This window comes from Meles meles, chromosome 4, assembly GCF_922984935.1.
Source record: "Meles meles chromosome 4, mMelMel3.1 paternal haplotype, whole genome shotgun sequence".
NCBI classification, from domain to species: domain Eukaryota; kingdom Metazoa; phylum Chordata; class Mammalia; order Carnivora; family Mustelidae; genus Meles; species Meles meles.
In genome coordinates, this window is record NC_060069.1 from 65771351 (window position 1) to 65796657 (window position 25307).

The 25307-nt window shown below is 43.3% G+C and overlaps 1 protein-coding gene across 1 annotated transcript in view; it reads left to right on the forward strand.

The window, feature by feature from the left end:
* Window positions 1-25307, forward strand: part of NCEH1 (neutral cholesterol ester hydrolase 1) — a 54365-nt gene that overhangs the window by 21697 nt on the left and 7361 nt on the right. Inside the window, exons 2-3 of the mRNA XM_046002985.1 lie at window positions 14437-14665; window positions 16716-16785. Of these exons, the coding sequence (XP_045858941.1) occupies window positions 14437-14665; window positions 16716-16785 (299 nt within the window). The remainder of the gene's footprint in view (window positions 1-14436; window positions 14666-16715; window positions 16786-25307) is intronic.

Below are 25307 nucleotides of genomic sequence, written 5' to 3' on the forward strand. Positions count from 1 at the left end.
GAATAGGTTGACATTGTTATTTTGCTATTATATTTAGTGTTTATATCACATCATTATATTGTTTATTTTTACATATTTTAAAATATTTTAATTTCTTTTTTATGTACATATTTTTTCCATTTTTTTCTCCTTTTTAAAATTTCTGTCCCCTCTTATTTCTCTGACTCTTGAGACACTGCAGAGTGGGGATCTTCCTCATTAGACTGGACCTCATCTTCCTCTTCGTCCTCCTGCTCACTTGGTCAGGTCCTCGGCCTGTAAGATCCACCCGTATCCCTCCATCCGCGTTGAGCTCATGGATATTGACAAGTAGGATCTTAGCGATGTCATGGTACTTCTTTACCAGAGTCTGCAATTCTCAGAACATTTGGCCTCTACCTGATCACCCCGCTCCTGCAGCTGAGGGCAAGGACTGGGCCTTTCCCAGAGCGAGGCGGGCTCTCGCTTAAGGCGTTCCGAGGCTTTGGTGCGCTCTCTCCCCGGCCCTGGGCTCCGCTGCCAAGTGCCCAGCGCGCCGGCAGTCTCCACTCGTCACGCCGCCTGCCCGCCTGCCCTCTGTGGCCGCCTGGCGGGGCTCCAGAGCTCCCAGCTTCCTGGGTCGGCCTTGCCGGAGGGCAAGCGTGAAAGGTGAAGGGAGGCGCGGGCAGCCAGCTCCGGGGTAAGGGCGAGGCCCCCAGCGGGGAGGGGCCGGCGGATAGCGCGGGAGGGCCTGGGCGCGGCGGGCGGGTGACTCAGCGCCAGCACCAAACCTTCGTTGCGAGAGAGGCCGGGAAGGAGACGCCTCCCCTGTCCTTTGTCCTTTGTCCCCTGTCCCCTGTGTCCGGCCGCGTTCCGGCGACGTGACGCGCTCTCCGCAGCGCTTCAACCCCGCGCGCAGGCTGCACGCCCGCCTCGGGGCCTGTGCACGCCTGCGGCCCCCACCGGGTTTCCGCTCCCAGAGTCCGCCGGGGAGACAGACCAGACAAACCTCGCACCGAGAACCGAGATGGACGGCAGCGGAGACGCGGCCAAGCCACGTCCGCACCCACCGAGCCTGGCGGAGCGGAGCAGTTCTCTGCGGAGCCGGGGCCGTTGGGGGCTGGGGGACTTCACAGAGGAGGTGTCCGCAAGGATAAATAGGAATCCCGGGAAGGGGCCCTTCAATCCGGAGGGAGGCCCGCAGTGCCTTCAAGGCCTTCTGCGGCGCAGGGCTGCGCTGAGCAGCATGGTCCCAAACTGTTCACCCATTACCGTGGCCAGGAAAATCAGTAACAAGAGCTGTCTAGGGGTATCTGGCCAGAGGGGCACCTGGCTAAAGGGGCACCGGACTGGCTCAGTCCGTAGAGCACGTGACTCTTGATTTCAGGGTTGTGGGTTCAAGCCCCTCTTCCGGTGCAGAGCTGGTATGAGAAACAAAGAAACAAAATTTGTTTAATGAAATACTGTTTTACACTTTGAACTAGACAAATATTTCTCAACTTAACCTGGGAAAAAAACCGAGAGATTCCTAAGTCCCACCCTCAGGGATACTAATTTAATAGGTAGAGTTGGGGCCCAGGAAATTGCATTCAGGTGCTGCTCGTCTGTGGCCCATCCTTTGAGTAGCCTTGGATTAGACAACTTGTATGATGGCTTAACAAAGAGATATGAGATAAAACTGGTTCTTAATAACCTCTGAAAAACAGGTGGATTTTTTAAAATTAATGATTTGCTAATCTATGGTGAGCCAGGCTCCTTTTGTGTCTTCATTTAGGAGCTCTGTCTTTTAGTGGAGCCATACTTTGGCTTCCCTGGGTTTTGTCCTGGGGATAGGATTGGGGTTGGGTGGAGGCGGGGAGGGAGAACAGATGTTCTTAAAAAGTATCCTAAAGACCAGAGGCAAAACCATCAAATTAAGGCTATTTCAGTACATTAAAATATGGTGCCAACCCTATTCTTCTTAGGCCTGCAGAACAATAGTCCCTCCCAACTTTCCAATAAGCCTTGTTTTTCTGTACCTTTGTGTGTTACCATATTATTCCACTGTGTGGAATGTCCTTCTCCCCCTTTTCTCCTGGCAAATTATTATTTATGTTCTTAGAGACACGGCTTGAATGTCACCAATGCTGTGGACACATTGCAGTCTCCTGGGTAGAAATTATTATTTTTCTCTGTATATGTATCCCTGGTACTTATCACAGTATCACATTGTATATATCCACCTTATACAGTGTCAGCCTCTTAAGGATGGAACCTATGTTTGTATTTCCCCTTATATCCCTACTAGTCTTGGTGTCTGATGTACAATAAACATTCAAATGTTTGTTGAACAAGTGGGTGAAAAATAGATCCATACCCTTTTCCTTTTAGTGGGATATCTAACATGTAAAATCACCTCAGGAAGGCAATACAGTTATCTGGTGTATAGATACTTTTATTTAACTTAATATTTTAGTGGCATCTGGGTGGCTCTGTTGGTTAAGCATCTGCCTTCAGCTCAGGTCATAATCACAGAGTCCGACATTGGGCTGAGTCTGCTTCTAACCTCTGCCCCTCCCCTCCTCCCCTACTCATGCCCCTCTCTCTCTCCTTCTCTCTCTCAAAAACAAAATAAAATCTTTTCAAAAATAAACAATATTTTAGATATTAAACACATTGGATTTGCTTGTTGTAATTGTGGATCTTGACTAAATATTTATAAAGAGTAATTTTTTCTGTTTCCTGAGAAGCCTCTCCTGGGGCAGAGATGAAAAACCTCCATCCTGTCCCAATGGCCTGTGCCTTCCTCCTTGAGCCTCTGGGAATGATGGGCCAAGGAATGACTGAGCTACATTAACTTGAAACTGCTGGCTATAGAAATTCCAGTTGCTGTAAATCTTTTGTACTGTTAGTTTTCTTAGGCATCGTTTAAGTTGGCAAACAGGTCCCAGGTCCTGCTAACCAGCCTAGCAGATCTGCTGGCAAATATACCTCTAGCAGAGTGGAATTTGAGATACATTTCATGACCTACTTCCCTTCCCCACCCTGATTTTAAACCTTTCACTCTTAGGTGTTCAAAACCTGTGTGATGGGAGAGGTCTGGCTTTAAATAATGGTATGGTTAGTGATTTTCATCTGAACTCTATTATCATTGAGCATGATGGGTCAGTCATTTGGGCTTTTGGGTTCCAGTACTTGCTTTATCACTTTGAGCTTTATGATCCTGGGCAAGGCATTTAACTTCTTGAAGTCACAAATGAACATAAAAGCATGTAATACCTGCTCTTCCTATTTCACAGGTCCTTTCAAGATTCAAACTGGTGAAAGTTCAAGTGGTCATAAACTGCAAAGCATTGCACAAAAGAGTATTATGATTTTATATAGTATGCATTAATTTATTATAATCACATTCTGCATATATACAAATGCAGGTATTTAATCTTAATTTATTATAATCATTATCTGAGTCTGGCCCTTTAGACATCTGTAGATATCCATAAAAATCATTTGCTTTGTATCTTTTGGATTTATATGCCATTTAGGAAACAGTTTTCAAAGGTCACATCTAATTTGCTGCTTTTCTCACTTTACCTAAAGCAAAAGATTACCCCAATTTATGGGTTATCCTGCGTAACTAACACACTTGTGAAGTCAGGCCAGAGGCATGAGTGGGCCAGCTCTGACCTGTCATATAGCAGAAGGGAGTTTGGGAGGTTTTGCCGTTAAGTCTCATTCTTTTGTGCTGTCTTTAGTCAGCTGCTGTTTGGAACACTCACATGAAAACAAATGCTTCTTGTCCTGGCAGTCAAGGGAGGCTTTTAGCAGCTAGAGGAGCCTCATGAAGTATATTTGTTTATGACCAGCTGTACATGGGGCACTGGCAAGAATTTTGATCCTCAAGACTCAGACCTTGTCTGCCCCAAGGAGCCCACAATTAGTTACTGCTATTATAGATAACAGAAATGTGAATAAAAAAGAATTCAAAGTAGTTTTTTAAAAGATTTTATTTATTTGACAGAGAAAGCGAGAGAGCACAAGCAGGCAGAGTAACAGTGGGAGAGGGAGAAGCAGGCTCCCCATGGAGCAGGGAGCCTGATGCGGGGCTGGATCCCAGGACTCTGGGATCATGACCCGAGCCGAAGGCAGACACTTAATGACTGAGCCACCCAGGTGCCCCACAAAGTAATTTTTTAAAGTCTCATTTCAACAGTCATGGGTGCGTGTATGGAGAAGAGTGAGATAGGAGCAGGACCAAGGAAGAGGTGTTCCCAGAGAGAGAAATGAGCTGGTGATGAAGAGCTGGAGGAAAGGGGATGTGGGGGGCGCCTCTTTAGCCTGAGTGGTCAGGGCCAGACTGTACTAGAGCAGCTGATCCTGGACGAGTCATGTATCCTATCCTTTCCAGGCCTGAATTTCCCTTTGTGTGATAGGGGAGGCTAAATGTTCATTCCAGATAGAAAATCTTCCAGTTTTCTGATGTAGGTTCGAAACTACATTGACTCGAGTGTCCGTCGAGGGTGGCGGTTAGGGGCTCTAGAACTGGCACGTTTGGTTCAAATCCAGCCCACCACTTCCTGCCTGTGTGACCTTGGGTGATTCCCTGGACCACAGTGGGTCTGAGATTCCCCCAACACTGGGAACAGTGGCAGAGAGCAGATATCAGTACATGTGAGCCATTATTCACCTTGATGTACCCTGACAGGATGTAGGGGGCTTTTGGAGCTAGGCAAGCACATTGGCAATGTAGGACGATTTGTCTTCTGGGTCATAGTGAAAAATAAACAAAAAGTTTTAGCAACTGGAAAGAGCCGTGCTTCCCCAGCTGGTATTGCAACCGTGGGAGTGCAAGAACAAAGCGAAGGTTTTAGGGTGGAAGGTGTTAAGGTTAAGGAAGGTTAAGGTGTCAGATCCCGCAGTTCTAGGTTACCTTGCTAACTGAATGGCAGTGAGATTCTCCTCAGGTTTGCTTTGTGGCTTACAATGAAATCCTTAGATAGGAGGCTAAACCAATTTGAAATTTTGTAATAGAGCAATCTCACCAGAGAATCCTACTGTTACATAATTATATTTGCGTTTTCCAGGTTGGCATAATAATTCTCTCCAGTTCTTTGCTGTATGGAGAGAGTGCCCCTGTGCCCCAAACTGAACTCTTTTGGTCCATGCCTACTCTCAGAGTGTGAGATGAAAGATTTTTTTTTTTAAATAAAAATAATACTGAGTAAAAGAAATAAGAGAGGAAGGACAGGTATAGAAGGGGTCCCTAAGCAGATTGGGATCTGCCAAATGCCTGAGCAAGGCTTCTGCCAATTCAGGACCTCAGGAGAGAGGGGACAAGCAATAAGTAATGTGGACTTACTATTCATGTGCAGGTTCCCCCCCCCTTTTTTTTTGTAATATTTTATTTATTTATTTGTCAGAGAGCACACACAAGCAGGCAGAGGAAGGAAGAGAAGTAGGCTCCCTGCCAAGCAAGGAGCCCAATGCAGGACTCAACGCCAGGACTCTGGGATCATGACCTGAGCCGAAGGCAGCTGCTCAAGCGACTAAGCCACTGAGGTGCCCCAGTTTTCCCCTCTTTTATCTCGTAACTGGGGCCCAGAGAATTTAGGAAGCTTGCCCAGGTCATGTAGTTAATAAATGGTAGAGCCAGGACCTGTCTCACTGCAAAGTCTGTGCTCTTTCTTCTCATTTTTCCTTAACCCTTTCTGCCCTTGTTCAAAGAATTTCAAGACAGGAATAATGAAAACTGATTCTTCAGAGCCTTTTCTTCGAGGAAGACTTGAAATGGGGTTTACATCAGTTAAAGAGCTCTGCAACTTTGAAGTCTTCCTGTATCACTCAGTTTAGGAACATGCAGCTGGAGATTTTGCCTGGCTCTTCAAGCTAGTGTAGCAAGACTGCACTCTATGACAGGCTAAAATGCTAGGAAGTCCTGACATAAGCAAATAAAAAGAGGCAACATTATGAGCACTTACTAAATTCTGAGTTTTATGACAAGTGTCCTTTAAGAAGCTCTATAAAGTAGATATTATGATCTCTCCAATTTCATAGGCAAAGAAACTGAGGCAGACAGAGGTTTGGTGAATTGCTCAGAATCACCCAACTAAAACATACCAGAAACAGGATTGAACCGCGGTCAACTGACCTCATAGTACACACCATTAAACACTGCTATGCTGTCAATGAGTAGGGAAAGGGCAGGGGTGAAGTAGAGGCAGTGGAGTGCTGTCCGTGGGATGGGAGGGCTAGGAAGTGGGGAAACCCTGATTTATAGCAATTGTTGATTTCTATTATGTAAATATTCCCAACACGGCCAATTTTAAGCTACTGACCTGATGTCAGCTGACTTGTAAGTTAAGAGCTGGTTACAGCACATCACTGAAGGGCATTGCCTAAGAGACTAGCTGATAAAGAGAAAAATAAACTTATGCAAGTTATGCCTGAATACTCGAATAGCTTGATTCTAGAGAACTGGAAAGTACGAGGGGTGGGGTGGTGAGAAGTGGTGTTGGCACGTAGAGTGGGATCAGAGCATGCCAAGTTCAGATTTTTCTCTGTAGGAACTTAGATGTCAGTGGACATTTTTTTAACAGCCAGGTAATGATTGTCTTTTCAAGGTCAGCACTCTAACAGCAGTATGCAGCAGGTAATAGAAAAAGAGTTCTCTAGAATTCAAGTTAGTAGGCAAATACAGGAAATAATGATCATCTAATCAAGTCAGCAGTGTGAGTTGGGATAAAGACTGGAAGTGGAACAAGGCTCAGAAAACGTTGGCAGATGGAATTGATGTGAATTGATGATTGGATATCGCATGAGAGAAGGGAGAAGCGGAAGAAATTATGAAGGTGTCTAGCTTGGAAGCTAGATTTTTGGTTAGATTATTAATTGAGAGTTTAATGGAGTTGCTGAGTCAGAGGTGGAGAAGAAGAGTAGAACATGTTAATTTTGAAGAGCTTATAGGCTAGATCCTGGAGATGGTTGGAAATGTGGATCTGGAGCTTAAGAATGGTAGATCAGGGACTGGAGATAAAAATTTAGAAGTCATGTGCTCGCTTCGGCAGCACATATACTAAAAATTTAGAAGTCATTAGCATATGGATAGAGGTCAGAGCCTCTAATTTAATAATCTGCTGGTAAGCATTTTCCATCTGCTGGGCATTGAGCCATAATAGTACCTTGACTTGCTTCAGAAAAGCAGGAGTTGTAAAGCGGAATATAATAAAAATGCAACCTTGGGGAACACTGTCACTTAAAGGACCAGTAGACAGGAAAGGCAAAAATAATCAATAAAAGATAACCCCCCAAGGCGTTAATTATTAGCATGGCAAAGGAGGTAAGATATTGGAGAAGTTAAAGGAGGAGAGAATTTCAAGAAAGAGCAAATTATTGTTAAATGCCCACAGAGAAGCCAAGTACGTCATTGGTGTGGACAGTGGGGGTCGTGGAGTCATTGTTGAACCTAATAAGGTTGGTTTTATCAGAGGTATGGGACTGGGAGCCAAGTTGTAATGAGCTGCCTTTCAAGAGAGCAAGCAGTCTTTGAAAAGCCACTGTCTTCTTTAGGGTAACGACAGAACTGGTCTCAACAGAAGTCAACTTCTGGAGATTCATCTCAGCTTCCTTCCCTGCCTACAGCAAGCTCACCTACCATGACCTCCCCCATGGCCAACCCTTCCATCTCTTTCCCAGATCCTTTTTTCTTTCTTCAGGGTCTCAATTCACTTGTCATTTTTTTTTTCCTCCTGCATAACTTTTGTCTCCCCTTGTTCACAGCCTCTTTCCCTACAACCAGGCTCAAGTCTCTCTCATCTACAGCAAAACAAAACAGGTTTTCTTCACCCTCCCTCAGCCTATGACACTATAGCTTTCCTAACCTCTGCAGGGAAAGTACTCCTTCACCTTCAGTATCCATTTCTTCCCTCCCACTCACTTTGCAAACCATTACAGTCTGTCTGGCTCCCAGTCCCATCTCTCTAACTAAGCTGGCCTTACTAGGTTCACCAATACCCATGTTCACTGCCAATACCCATGACCTACTTGGTCTCTCCGTAGGCATTTAACAACTCGCTCTTTCTTGAAACTCTCTTTCCCCTTGACTTCTCCAGTCCCTTGGTTCTCTTGCTATGCTAATAATTAATTCTCCCTCTTTCTTGAGAGGAGGCAGGGTGGAGTGATCTTTTAAAGATCGGTTCTTTCTCTTCTGCCTACTGTCTGCTTGAAGCAATGGTGTTCCCAAGGTTTCAGTTTTTATTTTATTCAACTTTACAATTTCTGCTTTCCCTAAGCAAATTGACTTTCCCTTTCTAGTGGGATTTACTATGTAGCCTAAAGCTTTCCGGTAACAGTGCTCAGACTGTCCCGTCCTTTCATCAGAGTTGGGTTGAAGTGGAGGTCCAGCTGTCAGCAGGTGAAGGAATTATTTTTATCCTTGTAATCTGGGTGGGAATAAAAAAGAAGACTTCCATGCCTTTCCACCCTGTTGGAGGAAAGCGTTGGTAAGTATCTGTGAAGCGAAGTGTGGGTGGTGGGCAGAAGACTGAAACGTGGAACAGCTGCCCCACAGCCACAAATATCAGCGCGCCTTTTCCCACCCTCCTCTCGCGCTCCAGCCAGCTGAGCATTGATTAACACTCACTCAACTGATTCTGCCTCTTTGGACAGCCTCTGTCTCTTCTCAGCTGGGTCACATACCTTTGTGCTTTAAGGTACCATATCTCTGTTCTTGAAGTGTCTACATCATATCATAATCATCTGTTGTGAACATCTATGTTGTTCTCAAGTTTGTATGATGCTTGAGTTGTTAACACTTACTTCTGACTTCTTCCTCCAGGCCGGACCTCCTTGGGTCTCTTGACTATACATTTGCTGTCTGCATTTTTTGACCCATCTACCTAGATGTTCCATTGGCTTTAAGTGGCATAAGTCTGAAATGGAACTTATCTTACCTTCCCTGACTGTTCTACTGCCCATATTGTCTATTCTCATACTCCAAGTGAAGACCCTCCAGTATCTTTGAATTCTTTTTCTATGTATCCCAGCAGCCTACGTACCTGATCCCAGTCCCTCCATTCTGTGAGCAGGTGCAAAGGCCCATCAACTCTGCCTCAGTGATCTCTTTTGTATATGTTTCCTCCTCTGTATTCTCCTGGGGCAGACATTTTTCTCTCTTGTGGACAACTGCCAGATTCTTAACAGCTGTTACCCCTGCCTCCAATCTCTTCTCTCACTGATCTGTTATACATAGCATAGGTGAAATTCTTCCCAAAGTATAGTCTCATTGAAAAAAAAAAAAAGTGTCCAAAAATATTTGCTGTTTCACCATCGACAACTAGGGCCTACGATGAAGAGCATATTAATCTGCCACTGTCTTTCCAGCTATACTTTCAGTCAGACTGGATGACCTCTACACCAGAACTTGCAAATGGTGGTCCTCAGTCCAGATTTGGCCTACAGATGTGTTTTGTTTTGTCTGAAACTTAAAAAAAAAAAAATATGAATCAAAGCTTTAAAATCAGAGGATTTTCCTTGGAAGTTAAAGTCTCAGAGAAAGTGCCGAGAACCGTGAAAGCTTAAGGAGAGGTGGGAATTGGGGGAAAGGGAGGGAATCAGACAACATTTAAATTCTTGACCATGAAATTCTCAGTCCATCTTTTACCCACTCTTGCATTCTTGCAGCATGTAGCAGAGTCTTTACATAGAGTAGGTGCCTGATTAATATTGAATTATAGTTGTCTGACCTTTGGAAGTTTCTTGCCACAGACATTTTGGGTTTTTGTAGAACAAAATGTCTGCATTAGTGAATCACATGTGATCTCTACAGTGGGCTTAAGTGTGAGTCATATAATTTATGTGGCAATAAAAAAATCTGCACTTAAAAATATACTCAAACTTTACAGTATTTGAAAAATATGACCATAATTTTCATGCAGATATTCCATGAATTTTTCTTTTCCTGTAATAGGCAGGATATAGAGCAGAATCCATATAGGAGAATTTAAAACCTGTTTGATGGCAGGGGCTCCTGGGTGACTCAGTCATTAAGCGTCTGCCTCCGGCTCAGGTCCAGATCCCAGGGTCCTGGGATCAAGCCCTGCATTGAGCCCCTCATCAGGCTCCCTGCTTGGAAGGGAGCCTGCTTCTCCCTCTTACACTCCGCCCACTTGTATTCCCTCTCTCGCTATCTCTCTCTCTCTCTGTCAAATAAAAAAGTTAAAATAAAATAAAATAAAAAGCTGTTTGACAGGATAAAATGACCATCACTGGTAAAGCTGGAGAACCACTAACAGAATTTAAGCCTTTGAATATGGGAAATGAAGCAGGGAGTGAGTTACAATAGCTGTTTTAAGTATTTAATGTGGCTGGTTCATGTTGAAATTTGACCACAGGCTACGTTCTTGATGCATTGGGGGGGTATCAGTGTACTATGACTTTTCCCCGGCCTCTCCCTCCCCCTTTGACCGAAGCATACAAATGAACTTCTTTTTTATTTTAAAGTTTTTATTTATTTATTTGAGACAGAGAGAGAGCAAGAGAAAAAGAGAGCATGAGCAGAGGGAGGGGCAGAGGGAGAGTGAGAAGCAGAATCCCTGCTGAGCAGGGAGCCCAGTGACATGGGGCTCGGTCCCAGGACCCCCCAGATCATGACCTGAGCTGAAGGCAGATGCTTAACGAATTGAGTCACACAGTGCCCTCAAATGAACTTTTTACAGGTAATTTTTTTCCATCTGTTTAACCCATAATAATTTCAGAACTTGGTAATCAGCATGGTCCTAAAAACAAATGCACATGGGAAAAATGATAGTCTCAGCCTCCCTAGAAACACTGGACTATCTATCCCTGGGCTCACATTTCTTTCTGCAATGATCTCCTGGATCAGGGTTATTTTAATTATAACAACAACAACAACAAATCAGAGTTTTTTAAATAACAACAATAATAATAGCAATTATTAAAAATAATAATAGCAACAACCACCACCACCACCACCAACTCATATAAGGTTTAGTATTTGCCAGGTGCTATTCTAGGCATTTTTACCTTCTTTAAGCTTCACAACAGTCTTTTGAAGCAGTTTGTATTATTATTTCTGTCTTATAGATGAGAAATCAAGACACTCAGAGGTTTACCCAAGATCCCACCCCTGGTAAGTCAGGGAGCCTGGCTTTTCACTCAGGCACTCTAGGACTGAAGTCTGTGCTTTTGACTTTGGCGCCATATGTGACTCTTAGGTCGAGCCTTTTATTTCCACCCTCCCCTCTGCCTTCATTTCCCTTATGTGCCCGACCTCCCCGTGGGTCTCTGAATTACACCACTTGCCCGGCACTTTTACATCTTGGTTTCCAGCCCTTTCTCTTTGCTCCCCGTGCGTCATCTTCCGTTAAGCCACAGTTTAGGCTAGAAGCCGTCCTGGATTTCATCCCAGGAAGAGCAAGCGGAAGTAATTCCTTCCTTCTCTGAGTTCCAGCAGACTTTTGTCTATCTCCCTGACTGCTTGTGTTACTTAGTTCACGGACATGAGCTATTCATTTACAGCTCTTGCCTCTCGTCTGCTCCGAAGAGTGTCTCTTTCTCCCCCCTCAGCCTCCCTGACTTCCTAATTTACATGTTGAGTGAGTTAACAGAAAACAACCCCATTTACAAATATAACAACTAACGTGTATATTGATAAACAAAGAGTACAGCTTCTGCTCTGCTTCCCTTGATTGTTGTTTGTCCTTCCGTCTTCCGCCATCATGCCTGGCTAGGGAGGCAGCGGCCCCCCTTTTTTGTTGTGTCTGGTTCTACCGTGGTGTGGTGAGTACCTTCATCCCTTCCATATCCTCAGGTAGAATTTCTCCCCTAGATCCTGGAATGGTTATGGGGGCAAGTTTTAAGACCTCTATCACTGCCCTAGAGAAGAGCTAATATTGGAGAGAAGAGCTAGATATTGGAGAAAAAAGTTAGATAATATTTACAATTTTATCATGTCACATGATATCACATAGACATGCGAGTGTCATCCCATACTGAATCGGTCTACCCTACCCTAGCCCTGTAGGTGCTCAGATAGTGAGAAGTGTTATTAACAATGGTAATAGTAAGAGTGGTCGGTGACAGATTACTGTTGGAGTGTCTCTGTTTTAAAATTTTGAAATAATCTTGGCATTTTCTGGAAGATAACTATTTTTCATTCTCTGATTTATCAGTGCAATTCCATACATGAGCCCAACTTTATTTTAGCATGTTTGGCCCTATCTTACTCCTATATGTTTACCTGTTTTTCCCATTTAAACTGTCCCTTCTTGAGTCAACCTTTCTGCTCCCCCCACAGTATTGTGAGCAATGCCTGTAGTTGTTCAGAACTTCCGTTAATGTGAATGATGGTAAACTGACACAGCAGAGGTATTTTGGGAAATGCATGTACAAATTAAGTCAAGTCTGCATGCAGTCAGCATGCAGTGCATAAAGGAAACCTGAGGTGGACTCCGTGTAAAACGAACAATCTTCTCTAATCTGTCTTGTAAAGACAGTTCTCCTGCTCTACAGGTTTCCTGTAGTCGAAGAAACTCATATATACTTTGCCTTAAGTATTTGGGAGTCTTCCTTTAACTTAAAAAAATAGTCCAGAAGGTAACACAGCCAAGCCTGGGATTGTTTTGTTCGCATTCATTATGTCGTGCCTATCAAGCTTCTTGTTCTGTGAGAAATGGAATGGATTCTGTGTGTTCTCGGTTAATTGATAATGATATAGACAAGGATTTATGTGTGAACGCTAGAAATCCAGTAAATGCAGTGATTCTTAGCTATGTCCTGGCAGAAATAAATATTCCCCAAGAAAGCTGACATTTTACCATGAAACTCAAATAATGATTGCCTTTTCCCAATTTGCCAAAAACCTTAATTTAATGGTTTGAATTCTGCGTGTGTGTGTGAATTTATTTCATATCACACACATTTATTCATAGCAAGCACATTATCAGTTTTAACTTTTTCAGTAAATTTGGGCAATTGATGGATATAGAAATTGAATTATTTTATTAATATTTATTTGCTGCTTATATTGCCAAAAACAAATATTAATGAAATTTCTGGAATAGCTTTTCATGGTTAGATTAATTGCCTGTTGTTTTTGTTTTCATGAACATGGCCAATATAAATGCAGTGTTTTCCAAGTCTTTTCATGGCTGGGCATACATATACAATAATAGTATCTTATATGGGACACTGGGGTAAGGTGCTCTCACGAGCTTGGCTCCCCAGGGGTGAGGGGATCAGAATTATGGCACACCAGTCTGCCCAAGACCCTTGCTGGGAAGCTGTATTATGCTGTATCAAAGACTTTTTATAGTCCTGATTTCTGCTACTAGTAACATTGTTTCCTTGACCTTATGATGGCATTCCCTATTTCACTAATCACCAGTGTTCTGTTTCATATTTTCCAGAAGGGCACTGTTACTCTCTACCCTAGGTTGGAGAGCCACTAGGAGATACAGTATCTAAATTCATGCCCCTGTGCCAGGAAAGTTTCCAGTCATTCTTTGACACTTGTGAGCCTCTCTGTTGGACTAGTTCCTGGCTGCCTGATGGGTTCCAGTTCTCTGGATTTGAAACATGGCCATTAAGCCTCACAGGGAGGTCAGTTTTATAAGTATATGCAACAGGAGGACCTTGTATAAGATGTGGAAAGAGGGAAGTACACTCTATAGGGTCTTTGCTGGGTATGACTTGGGTCTCTTCTCTCTTTGTTCTTCTCCAACCAGATAACTTCCAGCAGAGCTCAGTGCCCTTGGGTTCAAAGAGGAAGTGATGGCAGAGTGTTTATTCCTTGCACATTTCTGTAAAGCTCCTGGTAATGTCTGAGATGTTCTGCTTCTCAACACTGGGGCCAGAGTTTCCTGTGCTCCTGGTCTCTCATACACTCATTTCTTTCCTCACTCAAAACAACAGACATGCTGTAGTTAAGTAGATAAGCTATAAAACTTAGATATGTAAATATAAAATAAATATAAAAATATAAAAAATATATTTTATATAAAATATAAATATATATAAATATATAATAAATATAAAGATACTTAGAGTAAATATGAAACTTCCATATCTTTTATTTACATCTAAATAAAGTATTCTTCCTCTACTCTTAGTGTGTTATTAGAACTGTGATGTGCTGATTCAGAGGGGGAAATAAAGGACTAAAACCTAAAATTCACAAGTCCCAGAATTACCACTTAGCCAGCTCAATGCTCACGTTTGCTTAATTTCTAAGTCTTCTTGATAAAATGGGATTGATGGGACCTGTCCAATGTCCTTCTCAGAGCTGATCCAAAAAATACAATCCCCTGTAGGAAAATACTTTGCAAATGCTTTGCAAACAAATCCAATTTGTTATTGGATTGAAAGTGGCCAGTGAGTCCTAAAGAGTATTGGCAGATGCTCGTAATAACTTAGACACCAGGAGTTGGGGGGGAGTATGACAAAGCTGACTCGTGTTTTCCCTCTGTTCCTTCCCTCACCCTGCAGAGCAACCTGATACACTCCCTGGGCCTGAGCCATCACCTGCTTGCACTGAATTTTATCATCGTTTCTTTTGGCAAGAAAAGCGCATGGTCATCGGCTCAGGTGAAGGTGACCGACACTGACTTTGACGGGGTGGAAGTCAGAGTGTTTGAGGGCTCCCCGAAGCCAGAAGAGCCTTTGAAACGCAGCATTATCTACATTCATGGAGGAGGCTGGGCTTTGGCCAGTGCAAGTATGTCCTAGTCACCTTCGGGGCTCTGGGGACCGTGGTTGGCCCTGGGAGAGATGTGCGATTGAGCTTGACTTCCTTGTTGGGTAAAGAGAGGAGGACCGATTGATTTGGTTCCCTTGATTAGTCTCAGTTACTGCTATTATCCCAGAAGAATTATTCATAGGGTCTCCTTTTCACACTCGAAAAGGTCCTGTCTTGGATGATTAATTGTATGATTACCTTATGTAAAATTTTTGCCCATTTGTTTATTGCTTGTTAATTTGGGCAGACTCTTTTGAAAATAGGTCCTGTGACCTGAATCATGGCTAATTCATGTGAATTGCTGACAATTCGGCACCAAAACAAGTCAAAGTTTCACTGGGACAGAATATGAGGAAATGATTTACAGTTCTTTTGCTGACTTGTGTTTTGAAGACAATTTTCTAGGAAGTAGGACCAGTATTTGAGAATATCTATGTTAACTCATCCACATTTTATCTGCTTATGAAACCAAAGATGAAAATATAAAAGGCGTACCAGCATTAAAAGGAAACAATGTTGTAAAATTCAAGAATGTTCTCTTTGGTGTTTGATCCTTTCATGAGCAGAACACATGCAAAATGGCAGGCAGATAAGTGGAACAGCCTAGCAGAAAGCATACCAGGGAGGTAGGTAGTAAGGGTCTGTAATTATCATGGAACTACTTTCTCATCTTCAGCCCAAAGCTACTGGCATCCCCTATGGTTTTTGTTTTTTGGGTTTTTTAAAGTTTTATTCATTTGAGTGATCTGTATACTACACGGGGACTCCAGCTCATGACCCTGAGATCAAGAGTCACGTGCTCTTCCAACTGAGCCGGCCAGGTGCCCTGGCATCCCCTAGCTTTAAAGGTAATGACAACTTGTTCTAGCTTGTTTGTGGATTTTGTTTGTTTGTTTTAATATAGACTCTACACCCAATGTGGAGCCTGATGCAGGGCTTGAACTCACCACTCTGAGATCAAGACCTGAGCTGAAATCAAGTCCGATGCTCAACTGACTGAGCCACCCATGCACCCCTTTATCTGTGTTTTTAAATAGCATTTTTTTTAATGTGGCAAAGGCCAAAAAATATATAACTTTTTCTAGTAATCCCATTTCATATTCATTAGTTATTCTTTTATTCATGGATTAGTTCATGTTTTCAACAGATGTTTATGGAGTATGTAGGTTTGTCCAGGACTGAGGGGTTTCCTGGTATTCAGGACTTCCAATATTCAAACAGTTATATGCAAACCTATATCTGTGGTTATCCTAGTGTGTGCTGGGGGATGAGGATACAGAAGTGAATAACAGAAATGATTGCATCTATAGTATTGGACACTTGCCAAGGGAGACATTCCACTAGAGGCCAAGAAGTGTAAGTACCAGCAATCGTATGGATTACAAATCCACCTGGCCTCGTCTACATGATTTTGACTGATCACTCCTGCCAGAGCAAGAGCTTGGGCTGGAGATGCTATGCACGTGGTTATGTAGTTATTACAATTGTATCTGTCACTACAAACCTTTGGATCCTCTTTCTAAGAAATGCTAAGACTTCCCAAAATTCTAGTTTTTATGTGTTGGCTTAAACAGAATATGCTGTCCTTCAAATTGGAAGAATGCAATTGAATTGCAGCAAATGAAGGTATTAAAACAAAAATTTTGTGGTTCCAAGGAGGAAACTGTTTATTTGCTTTGATTTTTGGAAAGGTGTACACTGAAAGAGCTATAAAATAGGAATTAATTTGGTATATTTCATATGGTCTCTTATAAAATAAATGTCTAGTTAGTTAAAAACACATTCAAAGGTAATCTAATGTGGATTTCCTGTTATTTTATACTAATAACATTTTATCAGAAACCAGATTTTATTTTTGCATCTGTACATGTAACCCTATAAATGAGACATATGTTCACATTTGCTTTTTATTATTTTTATTATGAATAACTTAAGTCCAGGTCTAAAAGCAATCCACAATGAGCAGAATTTAAAAATGGACATTATTAAATAAGTTGTTTAATACTGATTGTTCCTTCGTCTCTTTTAGAAATCCGGTATTATGATGAGCTCTGTACAGCAATGGCTGAAGAATTGAATGCTGTCATTGTCTCCATTGAGTAAGTTAATAATCCTAATCATAGAGGGCACCTGGGTGGCTCAGTGGTTTAAGTGTGCTGGGCGTGGAACCTGCTTAAGATCTCTCTCCCTCTTCCCCACACCGGTCTACTGACTCCCCCCGCCCCCCCCCACTCCCCCACCAACCTCCCCGTGCTTACTCTCTCTCAAAAAGAAATACGGGATGCCTGAGTGGTTCGGTCAGTTAAGCATCTGCCTTTGGCTCCTGTCATGATTTCAGGGTCCTGAGAAGGAGTCCTGAGTCTGGCTCTTTGCTCTGTGGGGAGGCTGCTTCTCCCTCTGCCCCTCCCCCTGCTCATGCTCTCTCACTCTCTCATATAATGATTCTGATACAACTTGCAATTTCTTTTTTTAATTTTTTTTATTTTTATTATTTTTTAAAAGATTTTATTTACTTATTTGACAGAGAGAGATCACAAGTAGGCAGAGAGGCAGGCAGAGAGAGAGAGAGGAGGAAGCAGGCTCCCCACTGAGCAGAGAGCCCGATGCAGGGCTCAATCCCAGGACCCTGAGCTCATGACCTGAGCTGAAGGTGCCCCTAACTTGCAATTTCTTGAACTAGCTTCCTAACACCTTAAATTATCTTTTTATCTTAGTTTTAAAATTTTCTGGAAAAGGAATTAACTGAACCAGAAAAATACGCAGTTATCTACAGCAAATAATTTTGTTTACTGCCTTTTAAAATTTAAAAACCGGGCACCTGGGTAGGGAGGGGCTCAGTCATTAAGTGTCTGCCTTCATCTGGGGTCGTGATCCCAGGATCCTGTGATGGAGTCCTTCATCGGGCTCCCTGCTCAGCAGAAGGATCAGGCTCCCCGCTCAGTGGAAGCCTACTTCTCCGTCTCCCACTTCCCCTGCTTGTATTTCCTCTCTCACTGCCTCTCTCTGTCAAATAAATAAATTCTTTAAAAAATAAAAACAAATTTAAAAAATAAGTAAGATTTAAAAACCAATCCAGAGTTGGAAAAGTCATTCCCCTGGAGTTCTGTTCTGTAACTCAGACCTTGTAAATAGTGTGTGTTCGACAACTCTCAGTCAGTGCGGTTATTGCCGTCATCATTACTAATGGTATTAAGAAGAATGTGAGTAAGAATTACAATGGTGGTGATGTCAAAAATACAAAATCCTGCTGCCTCTTCCGTGGCAGGCATTGTGCAGGTGCTGGTGCAATGCATTGTATCTCCTCCTTCAGATCCTAATTCAAATATCATCTTCCTGTTTCATTTTTCTTCAAAACCGTCCTCAACCTCTGACAGACCATATATTCGACTTATTAGGTATTTATTGTACTGGGTTGAAATAGACAAAGTAAGTTCCACAGAGACAGAAATTTTCGGGATTTTGGCCTGTTTTGTTCATTGTTAATCACTGGCACCTGGGAACATCCCTGGCAGATAGTGAACGTTCAACCAATATTTATGGAACGAATGAATAGGAGTCTTTCTTAATTCTCATATCAACCTTTCAAGATAAATGTTTTGATATTTTTCTCTTAGAGGAGGAAATGAGGTCACAAAGCTAGCCAGTTATATAAATAGAGTAAGGCATTAAGCCCATGTCCTGAGGCCCCTATACTTTTTTGACCCAGTGTCCAGCCAGTACTGAAGGACGCTGGTAATGCCCAGCATCCACGCTCGAGCTTAACCGGCTCTCCTCTTCCCACTGCGTCCTCTCTGCCCGCTGTTCTTCTGCTCATGGCTCATCCCGTCTGTGCCCCTGCTTCAGATTGGAGATGTAAGGGAATCCTTTCTTCTGCAGTCTCTCGGAAGGGCTGGTCTCCCAAGTCATCTGGGCAGCGGTGACCCTTGAACGTAAGACTTAGAGTCACATAGAGCAGAGCTGCGGCTGCCTCCTGAGCAGATTTGCCTCCCAGACAGTTCTGGACAGCTCCTGGCCGGCCCTGGCCTCTCCACCGGCCTCCCAGATCACCAAAGGGCCTGCGGCGCAGTTTCGTAATGCAGGAACCTTCAACGGAAGGCCGGCATCTAGCCTGGGCAGCGGCCAGGAAAGCGGGGTCTGCTGAAGTAGCTGGGCCCCATTGTGGAGCAAGGTCCCACAGCTCAGAGCTACAGAACCAGCCTCCGAGACCTTCCAATGGTTTCCTGCGTGGTTCTCACAGGCTCCTCACAGGCCTGAGGACAGGAAGGACACTGTACGGGCTTTACCTGGCACCTTGGGGAGTCTCCATATGGGCCTTACCATCCCGGGCTTCAATGTAGGCAGTGGGCAGCGTGTCTAAATTCTTCCTGTATGCCTGTCTCACCTTGAGCATGTGTCTCAAGTAAAATAGGTGTTAAGGCTTCTCAAACAACATATAAGGATGGATAGGATGATTTTAAGAAGATTTCTTTTAAATATGGAAGAGACTTCTTTCGTCTTAACTTTCCATTCTGCCCCATCTCTGTGGTGTAGTACCCCTAAGTTTATCACCGGGACATACCACAGTGGTAGGCAAGTACCATTTCCCAAGACTGCCTGACCTCAGCCACGTTATTTAATGTCATGTGCTAACTGGGCTGAGGAGTCTGTCCTGTGTGTCTAGAATGTGAGCTACTGGGAAGAGGAATCCTGTCTTCTGTCCTCCAGTTCCCATCACCCAATACAAGACTTAGAACAAGTAGGCTAAGTAAACATACTTTGAGTTAGATTAAGGACTGCCGGGAACTGTCATGGCAGTCAGTCTGGACAGTTGAGCCAAAAGGGCTTCAGATACGCTAAAGCACTAGACAGTTTGGGAGGATTAGTGCTCTAGCCCATAGAACTGGATGGTCCAACTGACAAATTTATTTATCAACACGTATGTAGGGCTCACAGCACTCGTCTTTGCAGAAATCAAGAGCTAAGGTGGTTAGAATCCAGGCAAGCGGAGAGGGAGAGGAACCATGAAAGACTGTGAACACTGAGAAAAAAACTGAGGGTTTTGGAGGGGAGGAGGTTGGGGGGGTTGGTAAGCCTGGGGGTGGGTATTAAGGAGGGCACGGGTTGCATGGAGCACTGGGTATGGTGCATGAACAGTGAATCTTGGAACACTGAAGAAATAAAATTAAATTAAAAGAAAAAAAAAAAAGAATCCAGACTAACTAGCCCACAAAGAGCCACATAACCTGTGCTGTAGTTGAGGCAGAGCCAACATCACGGGATCGTGTTTCTCTTGGAAAGTATACTCAGAGGTCCAACTTGGGAACATTATTTCCTCTCACTGCTCGTCTCTTTCCCCTTTCGCTTATTCCAGAAAGATTTATTGAATTTCTGTTATGTGCCCGTTACTATGTTACACTCTGCTGACATCACAGCGTGAGACAGGCCTAATTCCTGCCCTCATGGAGTTTATAGTCTAGATGAGAAAATAGACAATGAACAAGTAATGCTAAATTGTGATAAGTGAGGTGAAGTAGAAGGCTAAGTAGTACAGAGGCATCAGATGGGGAAGAGCTTACCTAGTTTGAAGGGTCACAAAATTCATGTCTTAAAGAAAGCAGTGTTTGCATTGAGCTCCTAAGAATGAGCAGAATCTAGTTAGACAAAATGGTTTGGTCATGGGAATCCAATGAGGGTAATGAGAGGGCTTGGAGGAAGGGGAGAAAGCAGAGAGCACTGAGGGAAAGAAACATGAGAGAAGATAGTTGAAGAAGTTTCTGGCGGTAACTAAGGAAAATAGGAAAGAGACGGAGATGATCTTGAGGCTCTTAGGAGGATGATAGACCCTTGGTTCTCCTGGAATCCTACCTTATAGCAGGGAGCTGTGTGGAGACAATTGCCCCTTATCCCTGAGGCCCACAGCAGTTGGGTGGTGGTGGCTTGGCTTAGCATCCTATGGAATATGTCCCTGGGGATGGTTACAGCCTGAGGAATCTGGTAGGCAAGGGCTGGGGTCAGCCCCAGTAGTGGAATCACTCCCACGCAGCCAGTACCAGGAGCTGGCACGCCTCCATCCTTGTTGTTGGCTCACGCATAGTTCTGGGGACTGACCCAGCAACTAAGGTTGACAAAGGTCTCAAGTTCTCAAAGTAGGCCATGCTCTGCTCAGTTGCTTTTATGACATGATGCTGTTTTTACGTATTAATTGCCCAACAAGTATTTGTTAAGTAAATGCAAAAGTTCATCTTATGCTACCTAAGATACAGGTATGTGTCCTCATTTATGTGATCTAAGAAGGCTCTATTTTGTATCTACAAACCTATTTTTATAAATTTTAGTGCCGTTTAGCTGTAACATTGCACCCTTTTACATGTAGCTTATATAATAAGACACAGTACCGGAACCATAAGACATAAGAAGAAAAGATTTCTTTTTTTTTTTTTAAGATAAAATGCAAGATAATAGCAAAGTAGGCATGTTGGATTTTTTTTAATTCTATTTAATAGATTTACTTAATTCTATAATTAAATTCTACAAGGCATTTACGTTGCTTTTTAGGGTATGGAAAATGTGTTTTGCTTTTAATTAAATCTTTACTACACTCAAACTCTCTATTTTATGTAGATGGAGATCTGGTCGCATTCTACCAAATGTCAGGTGGTCTTGCGCACAGAGCCCTTAAAACTTTGCAGAGCCGTAGAGAATGTGGCTAAAGTAGATGGAAGAGAAGCTGAAGAACTTTCCTGCGTTTGCTGCTAACATAGCTATAAGCAATGGGATTTTTAGGCTTCTGTTGTTTTATGTTTTTTACTTTTTTAAAGATTTTATTTATTTGACAGAGAGAGACTCAGCGAGAGAGGGAACACAGGCTGGGGGAGTGGGAGGGGGGAAGCAGGCTTCCTGCTGAGCAGGGAGCCCAGTGTGGGACTTGATCCCAGGGTCCTGGGATCATACCTGAGCAGAAGGCAGAAGTCCAAGGACTGAGCCACCCAGACGCCCCGCTTCTGTTGTTTTTAATTCACAAAATTAGATGAGTGCAAGCTGACAAAGTCACAGAGCTTTCAGCAGGCCCAACACAACACGCATTTCAGCAAACAGTTGTAGGAATAAGGTCCTCAGAAAAGCACAGAGTGAATGGTGACCCAGCTGTGTCTTTCTCTACGTGCCTTTTCCTGCTCTTCTTCTGAGTCCTGAGCTGAGAATCTTCGTGCATCTCTCCTACCTGGGCAGCCCTGGAAGGTGGGCAGACCAGATTCCTAAGCGTCCTCCCCCAGTAAGGAAAGATTTGCTGAAAACTTAGAGCCAACTTCGGCAAATCTAAAGGCCCGCATCACAAATAATTCGAAACTAGAGAAAGCTAATGTTGTGCTTCTTTTAAGAAGTAGCTTGTTTTATTTTTCTTCCCTGTCATTGACTAATGAATCTCTCCTTTTTACACATATTCAGCTAATGTCTTCCCAGCTCTGTTTTCTAGTAATATGAAAAATTCACTGGCTTCTCTCCTGTGGTTTGGGTCTTCAAGAATTTCAGGGGAGTGGTGGGTGGGAGGACAAGGGGGACAGTCAGAGCTTTTACAACAAGTCTGTGTTGCAGCTGCAGAGAGCACTGTGACTGCGAAGCACAGTGAGGGTGTGCAGCTCAGTCCCACCCACACCTGAGCTCCAGGAAGCTATGTTTAGCTCTGGTGTGAAGTCACACAAAGAAAGGAGGCCAGGAGGAGGAGGCAGCAAGTCTTCTTGGGCTTCCAGAGCCACTGGAGAGTGCTCTGACTCTTGGTCTACCCTAAAGGTTAAAGGCAAGATTTGCATCTGAATGGGAGGAGGCTGTTTAGATCCACACCTGGAGCCCTGGGAGATCCCCTCCAGGTACTAGATTAGTCTCCCAAAGTCTTCAACAGTGCTTGGAGAATTACTTCATTGTAGACTCAGTCACTCCTAGGATTTTGGCAAAGCACCTTGACCTCTGCCCTTTCTCTTGAATGCCCTTCTTACCCAATGGGCTAAGCCTTCGCTAATCTCAGCTCTCCTTTGCTGAATGACTACGGTCAAACCATTGCAGGGACTGACGTCAAACTCTAGTATGTGGACTTGTCCGTCCACTAGTAGAGGAAATAGAGGTGTCCTCGATGTAACCTACTCTCGGAGAGACTTTGAGGGCTCAAGGAAGGAGAGTGACTTTTCCTGGGCTCTCCAAAGGTTTCACAGAAGAAGCGCATTTGAGATGAGACTTACATGACAGGCACTTTGATGAAGACTTCCTGGGGAAGGGCAGGAGGATGGAGAGACACAGGGAAATGTGTTCAGAGAACAATGGCAGTTTGGCTGGACTCTGTGATATTTCTGAATCTTGGCTGTGCCTTAGAATTATTGGGGGAATTTCCCTTCAGATACAGATATGCAAGGCTCCACCCCAACTGGAATGTTCTGTAGAGGGGCTCAAACCTCTCTGTGTTTTTGTAAAGCTCTCAAGATTATCCTGAGGTGCACACAGAATTGAGAAACTCAGAGCTGTGCATAGAATGCAAGAAGAGTTCCTGGAGATGTGCCCAGAGAGTGGGTGGGTTAGGAACAATTTCTTTTTTTATGTTTTTAAAGCCATATGGCTTATTACTTTTCTCACCACAGAAAGTGCTCTGTGACATATTTTATATGTAAAAGGTACAAAATTTTGTGTGGAAGGAAGAAAAGTATGTTATTAAAGATGTACCATGTGCCAGGCACCGTGACGGTAGGTGGTTTGTTTGAGAATATTGCAAAACCATAGAAATCATGAGACATGCTCCGGGATGTCAGAAATCTGTAGTTCTAAGAATTTCCTGGTTTAGTGAGGTAATGAGAAAACACATGTACCCATGCACATTGATAAGGCTGTGAGTTTTGAAGGATTATATTTTCCAAGGCAGGGGTCACACGTGGGTTTTGAAGTCAGTGGTCAATTCACTGCACAGCCTTGCCACGTACCAGCTGTTGTAGACAAGTCACGCATCCTTCTTGGGCCTCACGTTCTCATTCTTTTTTTTTTTTTTTTTAAGATTTTATTTAGTTATTACACGGGGGCGGGGGGGAACACAAGCACAAGGGAGCTGGAGAGGGAGAAGCAGACTCCCCGCTGAGCAGGGAGCTCCATATGAGGCTCCAACCCAGGATGCTTGGATCATGACGGGAGCGAAGGCAGACGCTTAACAACTGAGCCACCTGGGCACCCCTCACGTTCTCATCCTTAAACCCACAGGTTTGCCCTGCGATTTGAGCAAAACACACCTGCAGAGTACTTGGCTGGGTGCCTCGCCTAGCAGGAGTTAGATAATATTTATAGAGAGTACGCGTTTATTCAATTGATTAAGCTTCATCCCTGAGTTCACAACCAAATTTTGCTAGAAGGAGGCGTGTGTCGTAACAGATAGGCAGACGCCCACTTTGCAGAGTCATCTGTCCCCGCAGTGAGTTGGGCAAATTAAGACCATATTTGCCACAAATTCATCAGGTGCTTTAACTCAAGATCTATCATTTTGAAATTTTACAAAGTCAGAATCCTCTTTTCATACTTTGCAGGAATGTATCTTTAAACAAAATGATCAGGTAAATAGATTTATATTTGCTTTCTTTGGCTCTGGCCCTCATTAATCTTCTCCTGACTCCAAGTTTTCTGTTTCTACAAAAATATGACAGCACTTTTGCTCTACTTCTCAGGTCCATTCAAGTTACTTCGAAGGCTTATCTTACGCTAGGTGACCTCGGAAGTATATAGTTTCACTGTATTTTCCAATCTATGAAAATTGTGTCCCTTATTGAATAAAACTAGAGAAAGTTTCCAGCTCAAATAAAGATAGGAGGGACTAGGAGGCAAATGTTTAAGAGTACCAAGAAGACTCTATTATGACCTGTTTGTCTTTTGTTTACTTTGTTATCTGAGCCAATTATTAATAGGCTGGTAAGGTTGAGGCAATAGCAAAGTTGAGGCAATAGCCAAGGTTTTTTTTAAGATGACCGATTTCCATTGATTCAAAGTCACTAAGACCTTTTGGGTAAACACCTGAAGATTCAATTCATGTGTGTGTACTGGTAGAATATGTTCTGACATCCTAGTTACCTGGAAAACAGTTTATCGGGATATATGAAATCTTGCTGAGACAGAATAGCCTTTATTGTCACAACTTGAGTCATGAAGTGCATTTGTTTTTATTTCATTGAAAGAAGTAAGAATCCAGTCTGGGGTCGCCTGGGTGTCTCAGCGGGTTAAGCGTCTGCCTTCAGCCCAGGTCATCATCCCTGGGTTCTGGGTCAGGCTCCCTGTAGGGATCCTGCTTCTCTTTCCTCTCCGATCGCCTGCTTTTTCGCTTTCTCTCTCTCACTATCTCTGTCGCTCTCTCTCAAATAAATAGATAAAGTCTTAAAAAAAAAAAAGAATTCAGCTTGGTAAAACTGAAGTTCAAAATTTGAGATCTTGTGCTAGAATTGGGGGTAAATGGAATCATGTGAGATGGCGCCATCTAGTGGACAAAATCGTGTAATCCTACTCCTTTCATTAACCAACAGTAGTAGTACATATAGCAGCTGCCCTAGGACATAACGGAATTCAAAGGGAGAAAAACCATTTAGGATGATTAATTGATCCACAGATGGAAAAATAAAAAAGTCAGAAAAAT